The 20997-nt window shown below is 42.6% G+C and overlaps 1 protein-coding gene across 7 annotated transcripts in view; it reads left to right on the forward strand.

Annotated features, from left to right (window-relative positions):
- Positions 1-20997, forward strand: part of TMPRSS5 (transmembrane serine protease 5) — a 154746-nt gene that overhangs the window by 94729 nt on the left and 39020 nt on the right. For all 7 annotated transcript variants that reach the window (XR_011022130.1, XR_011022131.1, XM_068240782.1 and 4 more), the window contains one exon: positions 3377-3539. Coding sequence is in view for 5 of the 7 variants with exons in the window: in XM_068240782.1 (XP_068096883.1) it covers positions 3377-3539 (163 nt within the window). In the remaining 2 variants the exon portion in view is untranslated. The remainder of the gene's footprint in view (positions 1-3376; positions 3540-20997) is intronic.

Below are 20997 nucleotides of genomic sequence, written 5' to 3' on the forward strand. Positions count from 1 at the left end.
ATTGCATAAGTCTGCAATCAGATCAGGTACCAGTGATCAGGCTGTTGCACAACACTTTATTTCTTGCCACCATAACATCAGCCAATTGAGGGTTTAGGTCATTAACCGGAAACCAATCTGATTGGATTAATAAAATTGACTGATCCCATCAATCTGATCATATTGGTTAGGAGAGTTTTGTCTGTTAGTAGTACTGAATTAATGTTTCTATTTGATCATATACATTATCATAAATGAACGATCGTTTGTCTAATTGTATCGTTAGGGGCTACCTTTACATCTCCTCAATAGTCTCAAAAGAATGCAAAGGTCATGATTGGTGGCAGGCAGATGTAATTGGTAGACAGGCAATAGGTTGAGGCAGGCAGTAATCAGAAAGTTTAGTCAAATTTCAATTCAAGGTCAGGGCTGGTGGCAATCAGAAGGCAGTAGTCAGGTATAAGCAAAGGTCAGTTATGTGGGTAATGTGTGGTCAGGAGTCATTGTCAGTGTCCACTGTTCATGTGCAGACTCCTGAAGCTAACACACCTGAACTAGTTGGGTAGAATGCAGATTTTCACAGTAGGCTCCTGGCAAAATTGGGACTGAATTTGAAGATACAAATTTGGTGTTTTAAGAGAGCTTTCCACAAGCTCTCTAAAACATAATTAACATAGGCATTAAAAATAATTTCAGGTATGCTTTAACCAACACCCGTGTCTCATCTCTGGGAGGTCTTATACTGTATTTTAGTTAAAACCATCTCAGAACTGCCATAGCATTCAACCTTTGATCAAACTTTTGCCCCTTCCTCCTCACCATTTGTTCCCTTATCCCTGTAACATTGCTTTTGGTCTGCCCCTGCTAGCTCTCCTGATCACACCTGATATGTTTCTAAATGTGTACACCTTGTTATTGCTTGTAATTAGCCTTCATTATTCATCTATTAGTTATAATATATTGTTTTTGCTGCATTGTATGCTGATTGCTTATCACTGTTTGTAGTATCACTAATCACATATTACCAATATGCACCATCTTCAAGAGTATGAGTGAAATCATAACATACAGTTGCCTAACTACCCCCAAATTACCTCTTATTCAATAATGTATTTATATTCTATTACTGATTTTGCTCTCTTGAAGAGATCTGAGCTACCTATTATGTAAAACATGCCCCATTACAGTATATGCAGGTTGAAAATACAAGAGTGTTAAGGTAGCCATACATCTAGCAATGATGGGCAGATTCAACCAAGAGACAAATCTCTCTCTGATTCAGGGATGGTCGTAGTCAGCCAAATTCACTACGCTGGAACTACGTGTAGTTTTACGCAATTACGCTTCGCCAAACTACAGCTTCGAAATTAAATATTCGCTTCGTATGCATTTCGTAGAATATGCGTTAAAATACACAATTACGCGTAGTGCGAAACGTAGTGCATGCGGATGATTATGCCCGTATGCAGAAAATTTAACGCATGAATTCCTCTTTAAATGCTTATAATGGGAACTCTGCGTAATGCGTAAATTTGTAAGCATACAATTGCACGCGGAAAATTAGGCGTGAGTAACGCATTTGTAGTTCACTACGCAATACACGTGTTAACTACGCATAGTGGGCGTAAGCTATGCGTAGCGGTACTTCGCTACGCGTAAATTCGTAAGCGTAGTTTTGAAACTTCACCTACAAACTACAATGTGTAGATGCGAACTATGATGCGTAAATTCGCACTACCGTACTTTCTGCTCATCCCGGCTCTGATTGAATCAGATTAGAGAGAGATCTGTTGGCTGCTCATACATCACAGGCGGATTCCTGATCAATATCATGCTGAAATTGATCAGGAATAGGCCTTGTGACGGGTCTATAGAAGTAAAAAAAAATCCAAATGAACTTCTGCTCACTCATGCAAATCCTCATGCGAATCCATTCACAAAAATCATGCAGCAATCAATGATGTCCCTACAGCTAAGTTAAAAGCTGGGATCTTTGTTACAAGAATAAAGTCTCTTGCGAAGTCACATACACCGGGTAGAGGTAGCCCAGTGTCGTATGTATCCCAACTCTGGCCCTATAACTTGCATAGCACAAACATGGGCACATTCAGTGCATCAAAACCTATCTAAGGAGTAGGAGCAAATATCTTTACCGTCCTTCTTGCAACAGATAGTGCATCTGACCAAACCTGCAAGGGAGCTGCTAGTACCTACATATGTACCATGCGCACACACCAGCAAGCTGTGTGGACACATACGACACTGGGCTACCTCTACGTGTGATGTGCTGAATGCGCCCATGTTTGTGCTATGCATGTTACAGGGCAGGGAGTTAGGACACATATGACACTGGGCTACCTCTATGCCGTGTATGTGACTATGCAAGAAACTTTATTCTTGCAACAAAGATCCCAGCTTTTAACTTAGCTGTAGGGACAGCATTGATTGCTGCATGATTTTTGTGAATGGATTCGCATGAGGATTTGCATGAGTGTGCGGAAGTTCATTTGGATTTTTTTGCGGTTTTGCTTGCCACACCCCTTCCAGCACCTCCCCATTACATCTGCAAGTGTTTAAGTGTCCTAGATCGAGGTGAGGAGCCTGGAATTTGTGTTTTTTTATAGGGTCTATAGAAGTCACACATTTATAGTTAGTACAGTATGAAAATGTAAGGGACCCCACATCCTTTGTTGCCCACAACTTAGGGGTGTAACTACAGGGGAGCACCAAGTGCAGGGGGGGCCAGAGCTGTGAGGGGGCCCCACCTACTGCTTCACGGCCTCTGAAAAACAGGGCCAACCTTCAGATCAAGTGTTTTTGTGGCTACGCTTGTTATAAATGTGAAAATTACAGTGTCCACACTTCTTATATGACCCTTGCAAGATGGAACCCCAAGCTGTGAGGGTCATAAACGGTTGGCAAGGGAAACGGTATAAACATACGGGAGGCCCCGTCAAAATTTTGCTGGGGAGCACCATGATTAATGGTTATGCTTCTGCCATGACTCCATTTTACATAAAAACAGCCCCTGGCTTTAAGCCTAGTTTAGTCATTGCATTTCACCTGGACTTCAAGCCCAGAACAGAAAGCCACTCTTTACTATACAACAGTTTGCTTGGAGATTTTCTGATTCATACATGAAGGAATACATTTTGTCATTTGACATTTTCATAATTGATAATGCTCATAGGCTACAAAACAAATTAAGTTATAACTGAGTTCCCACTCATAGTTCAAATCTAAGGAAAATCCTGGAGTTATCCAGGACTACAAAATTAGTGTCAAATACCACTTAGGAGCGTGTCAGTGTTTCACTACAGGTAAAATGATTTCTTTATCTTTACTCTCTGCAGTCTACACACAGTATCAACTCAACTCATTCTTGTCATCTTTGCAGAATGTGGTTCCCGTGCCAGATCTTCGAGGATCATTGGAGGCAGTGATGTTGCTCTTGGTCGCTGGCCATGGCAAGTCAGCTTATACCTTAATAACAAGCATGTCTGCGGCGGTTCCATTGTGGCACCTAAGTGGATTATAACGGCTGCACACTGTGTGCACAAGTAAGTTTTAATACAACAATTTTAGAAGTTTAAACTATCAAGAGGTAATTTTAGCAGTCCATGGTAACAGTTATCTTAGTGCTAATTTAATTCATTGGCAGGTATCAAAACCAAGAAAAGTCTGTGACATACTGTATAGCTTTTGGATCCCCAGATCTCCTGACCTGACCCAACTGCTTTACCTAGCTTATTTCTAACATCAACCCCTGCTCTATGCCTGACCCTTAACTGCTCCATTTCTATTCTAGTGTTACCCTTTCGATAACTTCTAGCCATACCTCCCACAGCCTAGAATGCAACTTGGGGTTAAGTCCTGGAGAGATGACCTTTAACGTGAACCTGAACTCAGAACTTCCTCTCTACTCTAATACATACACAAAAACATAATAACCTTTTCTTTGTTACAGCTGAAACAAATCCTGCAATAACTCTGCCGTTTGTCTACTTCCTGCTTTCATAGAAGCAGACATATTGTTTTAACATCCTGTGTTTGCCATGGCAGGAGCTGATACAGCTGAAGAGATCAAATTACAACTTGTGCTTAGTCACAGATGAGTTGGAATTAGACATGCTATACTCTAAATACATACAGGGTAAATTTCTCTATGTTTTCCGTCTGTACCGTGCAAGAGTTCAGGTCCACTTCAAAGTGGTGTCGTAGTCAGGTCAACAACTGCAAGGAGTTTTTATGTTCTCCCTGTGTCTGCATTCCTCTGTGTGTCTGGGTTTCCTCCGGGCACTCCGGTTTCTTCCCACATCCCAAAAGCATACAGATAAGTTAATTGGCTTCCCCCTAAATTATCCCTAGGCTATGATACATGCACTAAACAATACATACATAGACATGAGTTCCCAGTCATTAATCTCCCCACAGGCCACAGTGGTCGCAGGCATCCATTGATGCCTGCATCATTTCCTTAGTTACAATGTAGCAACTCATTGCTTCCTATAGTGTACATATTGTATGTGAATAGGAAGCACTCAATGGGGACATCGTGTGGCCAAATAGTAAAATTACACCTACTGTGTTTAGGGAATAACATTTTTTAATACGTATGTCAAGAGGGCATATTATTATTAATTTATGGGTTAAAAATTAGTGATGGATGTAAAACTGAAAATATGCACCTTTATTTCCAGATAAAATATTGTCATCATACATTATACTAGGGATGTAATTTTAACGTTGCAATACCCTGGACAAATGGGCAAATAAAATGTGTGGATTTTAATTACGGTAACATGTATTATTTTAAAACGATAATGCCCGTAATCTGAGAAATAATAATTTTTCAATTTTTTTCTTATTATTCCTGTTAAAATTCATTTGGAATAAAATAATTCTTAACATAATGCACCACTCAAAGAAAGCCTAATTGGTGGTAGAAAAAAACTTCCAGAGTAGAACGCTGTAACTATGGTTACTAGTGACGGCTATGGGAACGCCTTGTAGACGCGAACGGAAGAACGCATAAATCACCGCCCTGCCCGCCGCGTCACACATCCTGACGAAGCTCGCAGTGGGCGGGCGCAACGCGTCGATGGGCGTGGCTTCACGACATGCGTTTGAGCGCCCAAACTAGCCGGCCGGCCGCGCTACAGGAAACAGGAATCTCTGTGTCTCCTGGCTCCCCGCAAGAATCCGCGACCCAGGGTTGAGCTAACAGCTTAAGGCTCCCCGCTGCGCTGTGGGCAGGGTAGAGCCGAAGACTAGAAACCTGCACCAGGAGGGAACACAGCGGAAGTGTATGACTGGAAGAGTCGACCTGTCGGTGTGGTGGTAAGATCCAGCTGCCCCGCAATCTGTATCCCCTGAAGTTGGTTGCAACCTGTGTAGCCCGAGTCCGGTCACGGCTTACTGTCATCCTCAGCCATCCAGCCAGCGGCCACCCGCACTAGCACTCTGCAGTTATTAGAGGTTGGGTACCGGTACCAGAGTGAATGAGATGATCGTGAGTGTGCTGTGCTGTGCTGAATGGTGAGTGGGAGCGCTCCGCATCATTTTAAGTGATTTTACGATAGGGTTGGTGTTTTGTTTAGTCTCTTTATCTCAATAAAGGCTTTATATATTGGAGTCCGGTGAGCGGCAGCAAGTTTTTGAATATACAAATGGTCTTGTTTTATATGAGCAGCTGCTCCTGTTTATTATAGTTATTGGACTGCACCAACGGGTGAGTGAGATAGACAGGTTAACCACTAAAATTTATTTGCCAAATAGTAAAATTACACCTACTGTGTTTAGGGAATAACATTTTTTAATACGTATGTCAAGAGGGCATATTATTATTAATTTATGGGTTAAAAATTAGTGATGGATGTAAAACTGAAAATATGCACCTTTATTTCCAGATAAAATATTGTCATCATACATTATACTAGGGATGTAATTTTAACGTTGCAATACCCTGGACAAATGGGCAAATAAAATGTGTGGATTTTAATTACGGTAACATGTATTATTTTAAAACGATAATGCCCGTAATCTGAGAAATAATAATGTTTCAATTTTTTTCTTATTATTCCTGTTAAAATTCATTTGGAATAAAATAATTCTTAACATAATGCACCACTCAAAGAAAGCCTAATTGGTGGTAGAAAAAAACTAGGTATAGATCATTTCTTTGTGATAAGTAGTGATAAAGTTATTGGGGAATGAAAGGGAGGAGCACTGAAATGTGAAAATTCCTCTCGTCCATAAGGTGAAAAATACCTGTGGGCTGAAATGGTTAAAGGTTCAATAGTAGGGATGAGTTTCCAAATGCAAAACTGTTCCAGAAGAGAAACAGAGCGATCATTCATGCAGACTACATTCGCTGTCACTTCTGGCTGCTGCGCTCCACACCACGTTCCATCACTCTGATACTTTCTTCTTCACAGCCAGAAGGAGCATGTATCAGAGTGATGGAATATGGCATGGAGCTCTACGACCAGAGACAGTAACAAGGGCAAGTTAACCTCCTTTGCTATGGCTGTATGTACAAATACTCTGCGTTCCAAATGAGGCAGAACAGAGTTTTGCATTTGGAAGCTTATCCTTAGTCAAGTGAGTATATCCAGGGGTTTTTTATAGTCTGGAGTTCCTCTTTAAAGAGAAACCATAACCAAGAATTGAACTTCATCCCAATCAGTAGCTGATACCCTCTTTTCCCATAAGTAATATTTTCCTTTTCACAAACAGATCATCATGTCTGATATTGTGGTGAAACCCCTCCCACAGTATGATGTCAGGACAATGGTTCTGACATCACACTGTGGGAGCCTTGTTGCATTGTGGGAAATAACAGCTGTTTACAGCTGTTTCCCACAGCCAAAAAGCAAGCAGCATCTCTTTCCACTGATATCACCTGCCAGCAGTAAAAATGACACCAAGTGGTAAATGTCAGAATTTGAATCAGGGAGAGGAGAGATTTTACAACGGGCAAACACTGACTAAACCATTTATACATAACTATTGAAAGAATGAAGCACTTTTTTATTACAGTATTTTCACTGGAGTTCCTCTTTACAGACTAGCCATCTTTACAGACTAGCAGGGCATTAGTAAGAGTTCATGATAGGTTCTAAGTTTTTTTCAGCATATTCCAACAGTGTAAAGGCATTTAAAGGACACCTGTAAAGAAAGGACCATGTAGACTGCCACTGCTAATCTTTTTTAAATATGGTGATCTGGGGGCTTAATTAAAATGATCTGATATTAAAAGAAGTGCTCAAACTTTATGGACTGCTTGTTTATAACAGATTAGCAACCTAGAAAATATTGAAGTCAGATACATGCAAGCTAATAGCATTTTCATCAGGAGGAGAGTAATAACTTCCAGTATATCTCTTAGTGAAAGTTTTAATTAAAGAAGAACTAGAACAACATTTTATTGGATTTGACATTAAATAGTAATAAACTCACAATATCTGCAGTACATCACAATAAAATATAGGCTCAGTCCATGTGGCAAATTATGTCAATGAAAGGTAAAGAGTTCCTGATAACACAAGTTCCTGATAAATCATTGTCCACAAGTTTGTGCTACCCCTTGAGAACCAGATGATAGCAAGGATGAGTTCCACAGCGGTTAGTTATGAACAAGTAGTATTCTTATAATTTGACCAGCCTAATTGTTTGTCAGTACATATATGTGTTTTGTGGTTTCATTACGTTTATTTTTTTTCTGCTTATACCCCTTTTTTCTCTTTTTGCTTTCATGGATGGCTAGCTGTTATAAATCTTCATTACCTACTTCAGCACCTACTATACTCCGAGGATAATGAGCAGTAGGATCAAATGATCCAATGCACTTTTGACCTTTCACACATAAGGTTAATCGAATCATAAGGAGCTTGTGCATCAGAATTTTTTTTTCAATGTATATCTTTTAAAATATTTGTCCATTAAAGGTTATTAGCTGCAAAAGTGTATAATATTCTCCAGAGTGTGTCTTTTTCCAGGAGGTAATTTAGATCTCCTGGAATACCTGATTGGCAGCTTCAGACATAATAAAATGGACAGATTCATGCTAGGCTTGAAGCTTTGTAGATGACAAAATGGCAAGAGTCTATCGGGCAGAAATTCCCTTTTATTAATGTCTCACCTGTAGGGCATATAAAAAACCATAAAAGCTTATTCTAAACTGCCTTTGAATTATTTTTAAAGAGATAGAAAATCTTATTTTCGAACAATCCTTCAGATAATATTTAGAGCAAGGAGAAGTTATATTAAATATCAATTTATATAACTTGAGGTGTTGTTTATTACAATGAAACAATTGCAAAGTACAAAAAGGACAAAAAAGCCTTGAAATCCAATGAAATGGTGGAAAGATATTCAAAAACTTATTAAAAAACAAAAGCAAATGAAAAATGTTAAAGTACTAGCAAACATAGGGCTTGATTCACAAAGCGGTGCTAACCTACTTAGCACGTCTAAAGTCTTTAGACACGCTAACCAGGGTGCTAAGTAGGTTAGCAACAGATTTCTCAATCAGATCGTGCGCTAACTTTGTGCGCGTAAAGTTTTATGCGCGCAAAGTTTTACGCGCGCTAAGTCCCATAGGCTTTAATGGGCACTTCGCGCGGTGCGCCCTGCGCTCTGTGCAGTACGCGCGTAAAGTTTTACGCGCGTAAAGTTTTGCGCGCGTAAAGTTTTATGCGCGAAAAGCTTGTTTAGACGTGCTAAGGGGGTTTTCACAGGCGTGCTAACAGTTAGCACCGCTTTGTGAATCAAGCCCATAAAGGTTATTTAATTAACTTCTACTCTTATTTTTTTTCCTAGACCTAGGTGATAATTTTTCATCTTCCCTTTAAAATAATTTTAAAGCACTCTGCAATTGAAAAAATACCCCCAAAAATAGGAGAAAAAATTCTAACAAAATTATTTAGAGTATTTTCTTGCTTGCTGGTGGCTTAAAGGGGAACTGAAGAGAGAGGTATATGGAGGCTGTCATGTTTATTTCCTTTTAGACAATACCAGTTGCCTGGCAGCCCTGCTGATCCTCTGCCTCTAATACTATTAGCCATAGCCCCTGAACAAGCATGCAGCAGACCAGGTGTTTCAGTGGTTCAGACTTATAAGTCTGATCTGACAAGACTAGCTGCATGCTTGTTTCTGGTTTTAATCAGATACTACTGCCGAGAAATAGACCAGCAGGGCTGCCAGGCAACTGGTATTGATTAAAAGGAAATAAACATGACAGCCTCCATATACCTCTCTCTTCCGTTCCCCTTTAAAGGAAACATCCGAGCTGAAAAGAAAAAACAAGATCTACTTACCTGGGGCTTTCTCCAGCCCTTGGCTCAGTCCCTCTGTTGCCAATGCCGACCAGCATCTACTGCGCCTGTGCGAGCGCACAACCCACGACTGTGGTCACGTAGCCTGGAGCGGTCTGCGCAGGCAGTGAAGTACTGCGCCTGTGCAGAACGCTCCAGACCACGTGAGTGCGATCATGAGCAGTGCAGCTACACGCTTGCACAGAAGATGCTGGCGAGGTCAGCATCTGCAATGGAGGGGACCACGGGCCAACGGCTGTGAGCGCAGCTGCGGCTAGGAACATATCGGCTGCCAGAGGCTGAAGGAAGCCCTAAGTAAGTAGACCTTGTATCACCCAGGAGAAAACGTAGAAGAAAAGGTTAACTGAATAAGGACCAAAGTGTTTTACAGGAACAGTTTTTTACCCACAGAAGGGGGTTGAGTCACTAAACCGTGCCAACTCATAGCACTGCCGTGCTAGCGTTTTTCACGTGTTATAACATGTGCAAAGGTTTACGCGTGTAAATGCAAATTTTTGCCCACAAAACGCCAGATTTGCATGCAAAAATTTGTGGTTGCATGCGTTATAACACGTGCAAAATGCTAGCACGATTTACTGAATCAACCCCAATGTGTGCTTATTATGTCTGTAAGGAAGCAGCTCTTTGCAGGAGAACAATATGTGTTTTGTACACAGAGCGATTATGGGGTGCCAATATCTGCTAGTAACTGCTTACAACTCTCATCTGTGCTTACTGACATGAATAGCCATATAAAAGACAAGAGACAAGACACAGAACATTCATATTGCGCTTTTCTCCTGACGGAGAGAGGATACAGTGATAAAACTCTGACTAAAGCTTATAAGAGAGCAGAGAAAAGTGTGAGGACCTCTCTTCTTTCCAGTAAAAGACAAGTTGGTGATGATAAGGATCAAGCGTTGAGATTCTGCACAAAATTCTCGGCACAATCCCAAGAGATTTCACATATCATACAAAAACATTGGCATATTCTTGTGAATGAGGCTAGAATTGGCACCATAGTTCCAAGGGTCCCCCTTTTTCATTTCGAAGGGCACCTTCTTTGCATGATCTACTGGTCGACTCCAAAACTGCCATTAAACATTGAAGAACCACGGGTACTGATACTTGTGGTGGCTGCTCGATGTGCCACTATATTCAGGAAGGCAGCTCGGTCTTGCTACTGGATGGTAGGAATTGGTCTTTACCACATTATGTGAATTGTAACATATCGCTGGTGGTCTATTTACTTCTATGCCCATATGGTGCGTTCTATGTGGGCAAAACCAAAAATGAGTTTCGTTCTAGAATCTCACAACATGTCACCAGCATTAAGAGTTCTAATTTGACCAATCTTACCCCGGGGGGTAGACATTTTAAAACCTCTCATGGTGGTAAATTCAATATTTTACATTTTGTTGGGCTAGACAGAATCCATGGCCCCTTGCAAGGAGGCAATATGGATAGCTTACTTTTGCAGAGAGAGGCCAGATGGATCTTTGACTTAAATGCAACCAGATATCCTGGTCTAAATGAAAATACTAGCTATGTCCCTTTTTTGCCACTTTAGTATGTGCATCTCTTGCTCTCTGCCCCCCTTTTGTTGCTGCCTTGCTTGTTTGGCCTATGCCAAGGGGTGGTGTTTGTCCCACTGTAGCATCCAGTGCACCACAAAAGGCATTTATTATCATATACTAGCTGATTGCCTGGCATTGCCCGGGTATGTATTTGGCTGGTGTTGGCTCTGCCCACTTTTCTAACCCTAACACACAATGACTCAATGACCTAGTTTGTGAGCTTTGCAGTGTTTGGCATCAATAATTTGCATTCAAATGAAACACATCTGATTGGCTGTGGCTCCACCCTCTTTTCTGAATGTGAACCCCAGTCACCAAATGACCAACTGTACCAGGTTTTAAGCTTGTGTCCTTAACAGTGCAAGAATGGCAGCAATTGAATATTCCCCTTGAAAAGCAATAAATGAATTTGGATTGACTTTTGTAGGCTCCACGCTCTTTTCTGAATATTAATCCCAGTCACCTAATGACCAACTGTGCAAAGTTTGAGAACCCTACCGTTAACAGTGTAAGAATGGCTGCAGTTTATTTTCCCAGTGAAATTTGTATTTGTCTCCGCCCACTGCTGACCCAGCATTGCCTGGGTATGTATTTGGCTGGTGTTGGCTATGCCCACTTTTTCTAACAGTAACAGACAATTACTTAATTACTCAATGACCAAATTTGTGAGCTTTGCAGTCTTTGGCATCAATAATTTGCATTGAAATGAAACAAATCTGATGGGCTGTTTGTGTCTCCACCCCTTTTCTGAATTTGAACCCCAGTCACCCAATAAATAACTGTACCTAGTTTGGGGCTTGTGCCATTACCAGTGCAAGAATGGCAGTAATGAAATATTCCCCTTGAAAATCAATAGATGAATATTGATTGGCTTTTGTAGGCTCCATCCACTTTTATGAATAATAGCTGATGAATCGGCGTTGCCCGGGTATGTATTTGGCTGGTGTTAGCTCCGGCCACTTTTTCTAACCCTAACACACAAATACTCAATGACCAAGTTTGTGAGCTTTGGGGTCTTTGTCATCAATAATGTGTATATTTCCATAGAAATTAAACAAATCAGATTGGCTGTTTGTGGCTCCGCCCCTCTCCAGCATTTGAACCGCAGTCACCCAATGATCAACTGTAGCAGGTTTGAGGCATCTGTTATTAACAGAGCAAAAATGGAAGCAATTTAAATATTCCCCTTGAAAATTAACAGGTGAATTGTGATTGGCTATTATAGGCTCCACCCACTTTCCATAATATTAATCTCAGTCACCCAGTGACCATCTGGGCAAAGTTTGAGAACCCCTGCCATTAGCAGTGTAAGAATGGCTGCAGTTTATATTTTCCTAGTGAAATTTGTTTTTGGCTCCGCCCACTTTTTGTAACCTTGACACACAAGTTTGTGAGCTTTGGGGTCCTTGGCATCAATAATTTGTAATTTACCAGTGAGATGAAACAAATCTGATTGGCTGTTTGTAGCTCCACCCCTTTTCTGAATTTGAACCCTAGTGACCCAATGACCAACTGTACCAGGTTTGAGGCTTGTGCCATTAACAGTGCAAGAAAGGAAGCAATTTAACCATTTCACCTCAAAGGGTTTTTAAAAATAATGAAAATGTATTTCATTTTACTATGGGAAGGTGTATAATAGGGTATTTGGATGTGGTTTTACTTTTTGGCCACAAGATGGAGATACAGAGTTAGTGTGTTCTAAAAATAGAAACAGAACCAAGTGTTTGTATTTGTTTGTATTTGTGTAAATACAGGGACGTAGATACTCGTGCTGGGGGAGGTGAAAAGGTTAAATATTCCCCTTGAAAATCAACAGGTGAATTTTAATTGGCTGTTGTAGGCTCCACCCACTCTCTTGAATATTCATCCCATTCAACCAGTGACCAACTGTGCAAAGTTTGAGAACCCTGCCAGTAACAGTGTAAGAATGGCTGCAGTTAATATTTTCCTAGTGAACTTTATTTTTGGCTCCGCCCACTTTTTGTAACCTTGACACACAGTAACTCAATGACCAAGTTTGTGAGCTTACAGGTTTCTGGCATCAAAAATGTGTGAATGGAAGCAGTTTATCCACCAAGAAAGTCTAATTGGCTGTTTGTGGCTCCACCCCTTGAGTGAATTTGTACCCCAGTCACCCAATGACCGACTGTAGCAAGTTTGAAGCCTCTGCCATTAACAGTGTAAGAATGGCAGCAGTTTTAATATTCCCCTTGAAAATCAATAGGTGACTTTTGATTGGTTGTTGTAGGCTCCACCCACTTTCCTGAATATTAACCACTGCACCACTGAGGGGTTTTACCCCTTGAACACCAGAGCAATTTTCACCTTTCAGCGCTCCTTCCATTCATTCGTCTATAACTTTATTATTACTTATCGCAATGAAATGAACTATATCTTGTTTTTTTGCCACCAATTAGGCTTTCTTTAGGTGGGACATTATGCCAAGAATTATTTTATTCTAAATGTGTTTTAATGGGAAAATAGGAAAAAATTTGGGAAAAATTATTATTTTTCAGTTTTCGCCATTATAGTTTTTAAATAATGCATGCTACTGTAATTAAAACCCATGAAATGTATTTGCCCATTTGTCCCGGTTATAAAACCGTTTAAATTATGTCCCTATCACAATGTTTGGCGCCAATATTTTATTTGGAAACAAAGGTGCATTTTTTTCAGTTTTGCATCCATCCCTAATTACAAGCCTGTAGTTTATAAAGTAACAGTGTTATACCCTCTTGACATAAAAATTTAAAAAGTTCAGTCCCTAAGGTAACTATTTATGTTTTTTTTTTATTGTATTTTTTGGGGGGAATTTGGGAATGTGGGAGGTAATGAGTTAATTTATTGTGTAAAACTAATGTATTTGTATATGTAAAATGCTTTAGAGTGTAGTTTTACTATATGGCCACAAGTGAGTTGGTATTCATGCGACCTGTAAGCGTCCGGAAGGACACTTACAGGAAGCAGTATGAGGATGGGAAAATCACAATGATCGCGCTGTTTCTCATAGAAGCAGCAGATCATTGCGGAGGCTTAGATCAACGAATAGGAATGGATTTTCCTGTTCATTGATCTCCGGGCGAGCGGGCGACGGCGTGCATGAGCGGCGGGAGCGCGGACAGCAGCGGTAGTGCGGGAGGTACGGATTTCTCCGTCCCTTGGTTTTTTAAGGGTGCAAAAAGGGACGGAGAGATCCATACCACGGGGGGTAAAAAGGTTAATCTCATTCACCCAGTGACCAAGTGTGCCAAGTTTGAAAACCCTGTAAGAATGGCTGCAGTTTACATTTTTCCATTTAAAATGAATGTCTGAAATTTCATTGGCTGTTTTATGCTCCGCTCACTTTTCCTGGATTTGTAACCTCGGTCACCAAGTGACCAACTGTGCCAAGTGTGGGGACTCTGGCTCAATTACTGTGAGAATGGCAGCCTTTTCCATTGTTTCCATCGACTTGAATGGGTGGAATCTGATTGGCTGTTTTTAGCTCCGCCCAGGTGTGCAGGGGGGACACGAAACCCCCAGAACATATCATCCTAGGTAGTAAGGGATCTGTATACCAAGTTTTGTTCAAATCGGTCACGGCGTTTTCACGTGATCGTGGAACATACATATATACACACACACATACATATATACATACATACGATTTTATATATATATAGATTTAATTGCATCTATTGCAAATGATTGTTTCCATTTTTATGGACTTTCCCTAGGGAACTGACCTCTGGATCTGGCCTGTTGTCACTTTTGGTTATTAGGGGAAATTAACATTAATTTGTTACTTTGTTACTTATGCTGCTTCATGAATTCTATGCAATGTTTCTTTCATTCTTCATTTCGGTGAATTGCATTGATATATTTACACAGATTGTATATTATAGGTTATTACACCTGCCTGGTGCTCCCCGTCATCAGATCCTGCTGCTCTGAGTATATTGGGCCTCTCCCGCCCCCTCCCTCAGGCCGGCGCATGGGGGGGGGATTGTTGGATGCCAGGCGCGCTATTGGTTGGCGCACCCGTCGTGTATGCCGGCCCCGCCCCCCTCCCTTGTGGCGCGGCCTGATTGGGTAGAGGCGGGCACATAGGCGGCGTGTCACAAACGAGAAGACACGCCTCCTGAAGAAGCCGGTAGAACCGGCAAAATTGATTGAGGACGCGTCCTCTTTCATGGCAGCACCCACTCGCCCCAGCCATCTGAGGACTCTCTACCTGCCACTTGGAGACATTAAGAGCCTAATTGGGCAACAACATTGGCAATCAAGCTGCTTGTCTGTGCATAAACTCTTTTTATCACTGGCAACTGCCAGCACTGCATATATGTGCTTCTCAATCTGATGTCTACCATACAGATCTTGCTGAACTTGCTTATGCTTCTGCCTTGTGCATGTTGACTGCTTGGCTGACATAGTGGTGACAACCCTGCTATTCTTGCTCTTTGGGCATACAAGTTGTATTCCATTTATTCCACAAAAAATATTGGACTGAAGTCATTACTATAAAGCACTGCCTATTGCCAAAATGATTGACACAATGAGTTTCTGCTGAGTACGCCTACCTAGGCGGTGATTTGTTTGCTTTTCCTTGCAAGACCTGTGTCAAATCATATCACTGCCTCAATGCATTAATTCTATCTGTGCTTTTCCTCATCACTTACTGGAACCTGGTTTTGAATATTGTGTACTGACTAGTGTTGGGCGAACAGTGTTCGCCACTGTTCGGGTTCTGCAGAACATCACCCTGTTCGGGTGATGTTCGGGTTCGGCCGAACACCTGATGGTGTTCGGCCAAACTGTTCGGCCATATGGCCGAACTAAGAGCGCATGGCCGAACGTTACCCGAACGTTCGGCTAGCGCTGTGATTGGCCGAACGGGTCACGTGTAGTGTTGGGCGAACATCTAGATGTTCGGGTTCGGGCCGAACATGGCCGAACTCCGAACATAATGGAAGTCAATGGGGACCCGAACTTTCGTGCTTTGTAAAGCCTCCTTATATGCTACATACCCCAAATTTACAGGGTATGTGCACCTTGGGAGTGGGTACAAGAGGAAAAAATTTTTAGCAAAAAGAGCTTATAGTTTTTGAGAAAATCGATTTTAAAGTTTCAAAGGGAAAACTGTCTTTTAAATGCGGGAAATGTCTGTTTTCTTTGCACAGGTAACATGCTTTTTGTTGGCATGCAGTCATAAATGTAATACATATAAGAGGTTCCAGGAAAAGGGACCGGTAACGTTAACCCAGCAGCAGCACACGTGATGGAACAGGAGGAGGGTGGCGCAGGAGGAGAAGGCCACGCTTTGAGACACAACAACCCAGGCCTTGCATGAGGACAAGAAGCGTGCGGATAGCAATTTGCATTTCGTCGCCATGCAGTCATAAATGTAATACAGATGAGAGGATCAATAAACAGGGACCGGAAACGCTAACCCATCACAGATGTTCATTGTTCATGTTACTTGGTTGGGGTCCGGGAGTGTTGCGTAGTCGTTTCCAATCCAGGATTGATTCATTTTAATTTGAGTCAGACGGTCTGCATTTTCTGTGGAGAGGCGGATACGCCGCCGATCTGTGACGATGCCTCCGGCAGCACTGAAACAGCGTTCCGACATAACGCTGGCTGCCGGGCAAGCCAGCACCTCTATTGCGTACATTGCCAGTTTGTGCCAGGTGTCTAGCTTCGATACCCAATAGTTGAAGGGTGCAGATGGATTGTTCAACACAGCTACGCCATCTGACATGTAGTCCTTGACCATCTTCTCCAGGCGATCGGTGTTGGAGGTGGATCTGCACGCTTGCTGTTCTGTGTGCTGCTGCATGGGTGTCAGAAAATTTTCCCACTCCAAGGACACTGCCGATACCATTCCCTTTTGGGCACTAGCTGCGGCTTGTGTTGTTTGCTGCCCTCCTGGTCGTCCTGGGTTTGCGGAAGTCAGTCTGTCGGCGTACAACTGGCTAGAGGAGGGGGAGGATGTCAATCTCCTCTCTAAAGTCTCCACAAGGGCCTGCTGGTATTCTTCCATTTTGACCTGTCTGGCTCTTTCTTCAAGCAGTTTTGGAACATTGTGTTTGTACCGTGGATCCAGAAGGGTATAAACCCAGTAATTGGTGTTGTCCAGAATGCGCACAATGCGTGGGTCGCGTTCAATGCAGTCCTAGGCCGAAGAGGTCATAGCCTAGGGTCACAAAACCTGTTTATTTGGGCAATTTCAATGGTGGCGAGTCTGACGTACATAAATCGCAGCAATGGCCGTTAGCAACGTCTGAATCTCACGAAATGTCTCATGCAGGTAGAAGACATATTGTTAGACTTGGGCTCCAAAGATGGGTTCCCTACATCTCTGCAAACCAGAGTTACAGGGCTCCAAATTTGGTAAAATCACCCATAGGCTTTCATTGGGCCTCCTATTTACAGTTCCAAAATCTCACATCTTTTCAAAGGGCAATTACTCAGCAGTGGCAAATTTTCTAGCATTGTAGGGACCCTTAGGGGGAACATGACTGGTGAGTTTCGGGCCCCTAGGCCAAAGAGGTCATAGCCTAGGGTCACAAAAACCTGTTTATTTGGGCTATTTCAATGGTAGTGATGGTGACGTACATAAATCGCAGCAATGGCCGTTAGCAAAGTCTGAATCTCACGAAATGTCTCATGCAGGTAGAAGACATATTGTTAGACTTGGATTCCAAAGATGGGGTCCCTACATCTCTGCAAACCAGAGTTACAGGGGTCCAAAATTGGTAAAATCCCCCATAGGCTTTCATTGGGCCTCCTATTTACCGTTCCAAAATCTCACACCATTTCAAAGGGCAATGGATCAGCAGTGGCAAAACTCACCAGTCATGATCCCCCTAAGGGTCCCTACAATGCTAGAAAATTTGGTACTGCTGAGCCATTGCCCTTTGAAAAGATGTGAGATTTTGGAAAGTGAAGGGAGGCAATGAAATCCTATGGGGGATTTTACCCATTTTGGACCCCTGTAACTCTGGTTTGCAGAGATGTAGGGACCCCATCTTTGGAATCCAAGTCTAACAATATGTCTTCTACCTGCATGAGACATTTCGTGAGATTCAGACTTTGCTAACGGCCATTGCTGCGATTTATGTACGTCACCATCACTACCATTGAAATAGCCCAAATAAACAAGTTTTTGTGACCCTAGGCTATGACCTCTACGGCCTAGGGGCCCGAAACTCACCAGTCATGTTTCCCCTAAGGGTCCCTACAATGCTAGAAAATTTGGTACTGCTGAGCCATTGCCCTTTGAAAAGATGTGAGATTTTGGAAAGTGAAATAGGGAGGCAATGAAATCCTATGGGGGATTTTACCAATTTTGGACCCCTGTAACTCTGGTTTGCAGAGATGTAGGGACCCCATCTTTGGAATCCAAGTCTAACAATATGTCTTCTACCTGCATGAGACATTTCGTGAGATTCAGACTTTGCTAACGGCCATTGCTGCGATTTATGTACGTCACCATCACTACCATTGAAATAGCCCAAATAAACAGGTTTTTGTGACCCTAGGCTGTGACCTCTTCGGCCTAGGGGCCCGAAACTCACCAGTCATGTTCCCCCTAAGGGTCCCTACAATGCTAGAAAATTTGGTACTGCTGAGCCATTGCCCTTTGAAAAGATGTGAGATTTTGGAAAGTGAAATAGGGAGGCAATGAAATCCTATGGGGGATTTTACCAATTTTGGACCCCTGTAACTCTGGTTTGCAGAGATGTAGGGACCCCATCTTTGGAATCCAAGTCTAACAATATGTCTTCTACCTGCATGAGACATTTCGTGAGATTCAGACTTTGCTAACGGCCATTGCTGCGATTTATGTACGTCACCATCACTACCATTGAAATAGCCCAAATAAACAGGTTTTTGTGACCCTAGGCTATGACCTCTTCGGCCTAGGGGCCCGAAACTCACCAGTCATGTTCCCCCTAAGGGTCCCTACAATGCTAGAAAATTTGGTACTGCTGAGCCATTGCCCTTTGAAAAGATGTGAGATTTTGGAAAGTGAAATAGGGAGGCAATTAAATCCTATGGGGGATTTTACCAATTTTGGACCCCTGTAACTCTGGTTTGCAGAGATGTAGGGACCCCATCTTTGGAATCCAAGTCTAACAATATGTCTTCTACCTGCATGAGACATTTCGTGAGATTCAGACTTTGCTAACGGCCATTGCTGCGATTTATGTACGTCACCATCACTACCATTGAAATAGCCCAAATAAACAGGTTTTTGTGACCCTAGGCTATGACCTCTTTGGCCTAGGGGCCCGAAACTCACCAGTCATGTTCCCCCTAAGGGTCCCTACAATGCTAGAAAATTTGCCACTGCTGAGTAATTGCCCTTTGAAAAGATGTGAGATTTTGGAACTGTAAATAGGAGGCCCAATGAAAGCCTATGGGGGATTTTACCAAATTTGGAGCCCTGTAACTCTGGTTTGCAGAGATGTAGGGAACCCATCTTTGGAGCCCAAGTCTAACAATATGTCTTCTACCTGCATGAGACATTTCGTGAGATTCAGACGTTGCTAACGGCCATTGCTGCGATTTATGTACGTCAGACTCGCCACCATTGAAATTGCCCAAATAAACAGGTTTTGTGACCCTAGGCTATGACCTCTTCGGCCTAGGACTGCATTGAACGTGACCTACGCATTGTGCGCATTCTGGACAACACCAATTACTGGGTTTATACCCTTCTGGATCCATGGTACAAACACAATGTTCCAAAACTGCTTGAAGAAAGAGCCAGACAGGTCAAAATGGAAGAATACCAGCAGGCCCTTGTGGAGACTTTAGAGAGGAGATTGACATCCTCCCCCTCCTCTAGCCAGTTGTACGCCGACAGACTGACTTCCGCAAACCCAGGACGACCAGGAGGGCAGCAAACAACACAAGCCGCAGCTAGTGCCCAAAAGGGAATGGTATCGGCAGTGTCCTTGGAGTGGGAACATTTTCTGACACCCATGCAGCAGCACACAGAACAGCAAGCGTGCAGATCCACCTCCAACACCGATCGCCTGGAGAAGATGGTCAAGGACTACATGTCAGATGGCGTAGCTGTGTTGAACAATCCATCTGCACCCTTCAACTATTGGGTATCGAAGCTAGACACCTGGCACAAACTGGCAATGTACGCAATAGAGGTGCTGGCTTGCCCGGCAGCCAGCGTTATGTCGGAACGCTGTTTCAGTGCTGCCGGAGGCATCGTCACAGATCGGCGGCGTATCCGCCTCTCCACAGAAAATGCAGACCGTCTGACTCAAATTAAAATGAATCAATCCTGGATTGGAAACGACTACGCAACACTCCCGGACCCCAACCAAGTAACATGAACAATGAACATCTGTGATGGGTTAGCGTTTCCGGTCCCTGTTTATTGAACCTCTCATCTGTATTACATTTATGACTGCATGGCGACGAAATGCAAATTGCTATCCGCACGCTTCTTGTCCTCATGCAAGGCCTGGGTTGTTGTGTCTCAAAGCGTGGCCTTCTCCTCCTGCGCCACCCTCCTCCTGTTCCATCACGCGTGCTGCTGCTGGGTTAGCGTTACCGGTCCCTTTTCCTGGAACCTCTTATATGTATTACATTTATGACTGCATGCCGACAAAAAGCATGTTACCTGTGCAAAGAAAACAGACATTTCCCGCATTTAAAAGACAGTTTTCCCTTTGAAACTTTAAAATCGATTTTCTCAAAAACTATAAGCTCTTTTTGCTAAAAAAAAGTTTCCTCTTGTACCCACTCCCAAGGTGCACATACCCTGTAAATTTGGGGTATGTAGCATGTAAGGAGGCTTTACAAAGCACAAAAGTTTGGGTCCCCATTGACTTCCATTATGTTCGTAGTTCGGGTCGAACACCCGAACAGCGCGGCCATGTTCGGCCTGTTCGGCCCGAACCCGAACATCTAGATGTTCGCCCAACACTAGTACTGACACACTGAGGAGTTTACCTGTGGCTGGGGGTTGAGGCCACACAATGCCTAACATCTTTAATATCTCTGCAACTAATTTTTGGATATGCAGTTTGGTGCAATATTGAATGAAACTTCATTTTTTACATTTTTTTTTGCTGAAAACGTTTGGCTGCGCAGCCTTAGAGACATTCATGTGC

Source organism: Hyperolius riggenbachi, chromosome 6 (genome assembly GCF_040937935.1).
Source record: "Hyperolius riggenbachi isolate aHypRig1 chromosome 6, aHypRig1.pri, whole genome shotgun sequence".
Classification (NCBI taxonomy): Eukaryota; Metazoa; Chordata; class Amphibia; order Anura; family Hyperoliidae; genus Hyperolius; species Hyperolius riggenbachi.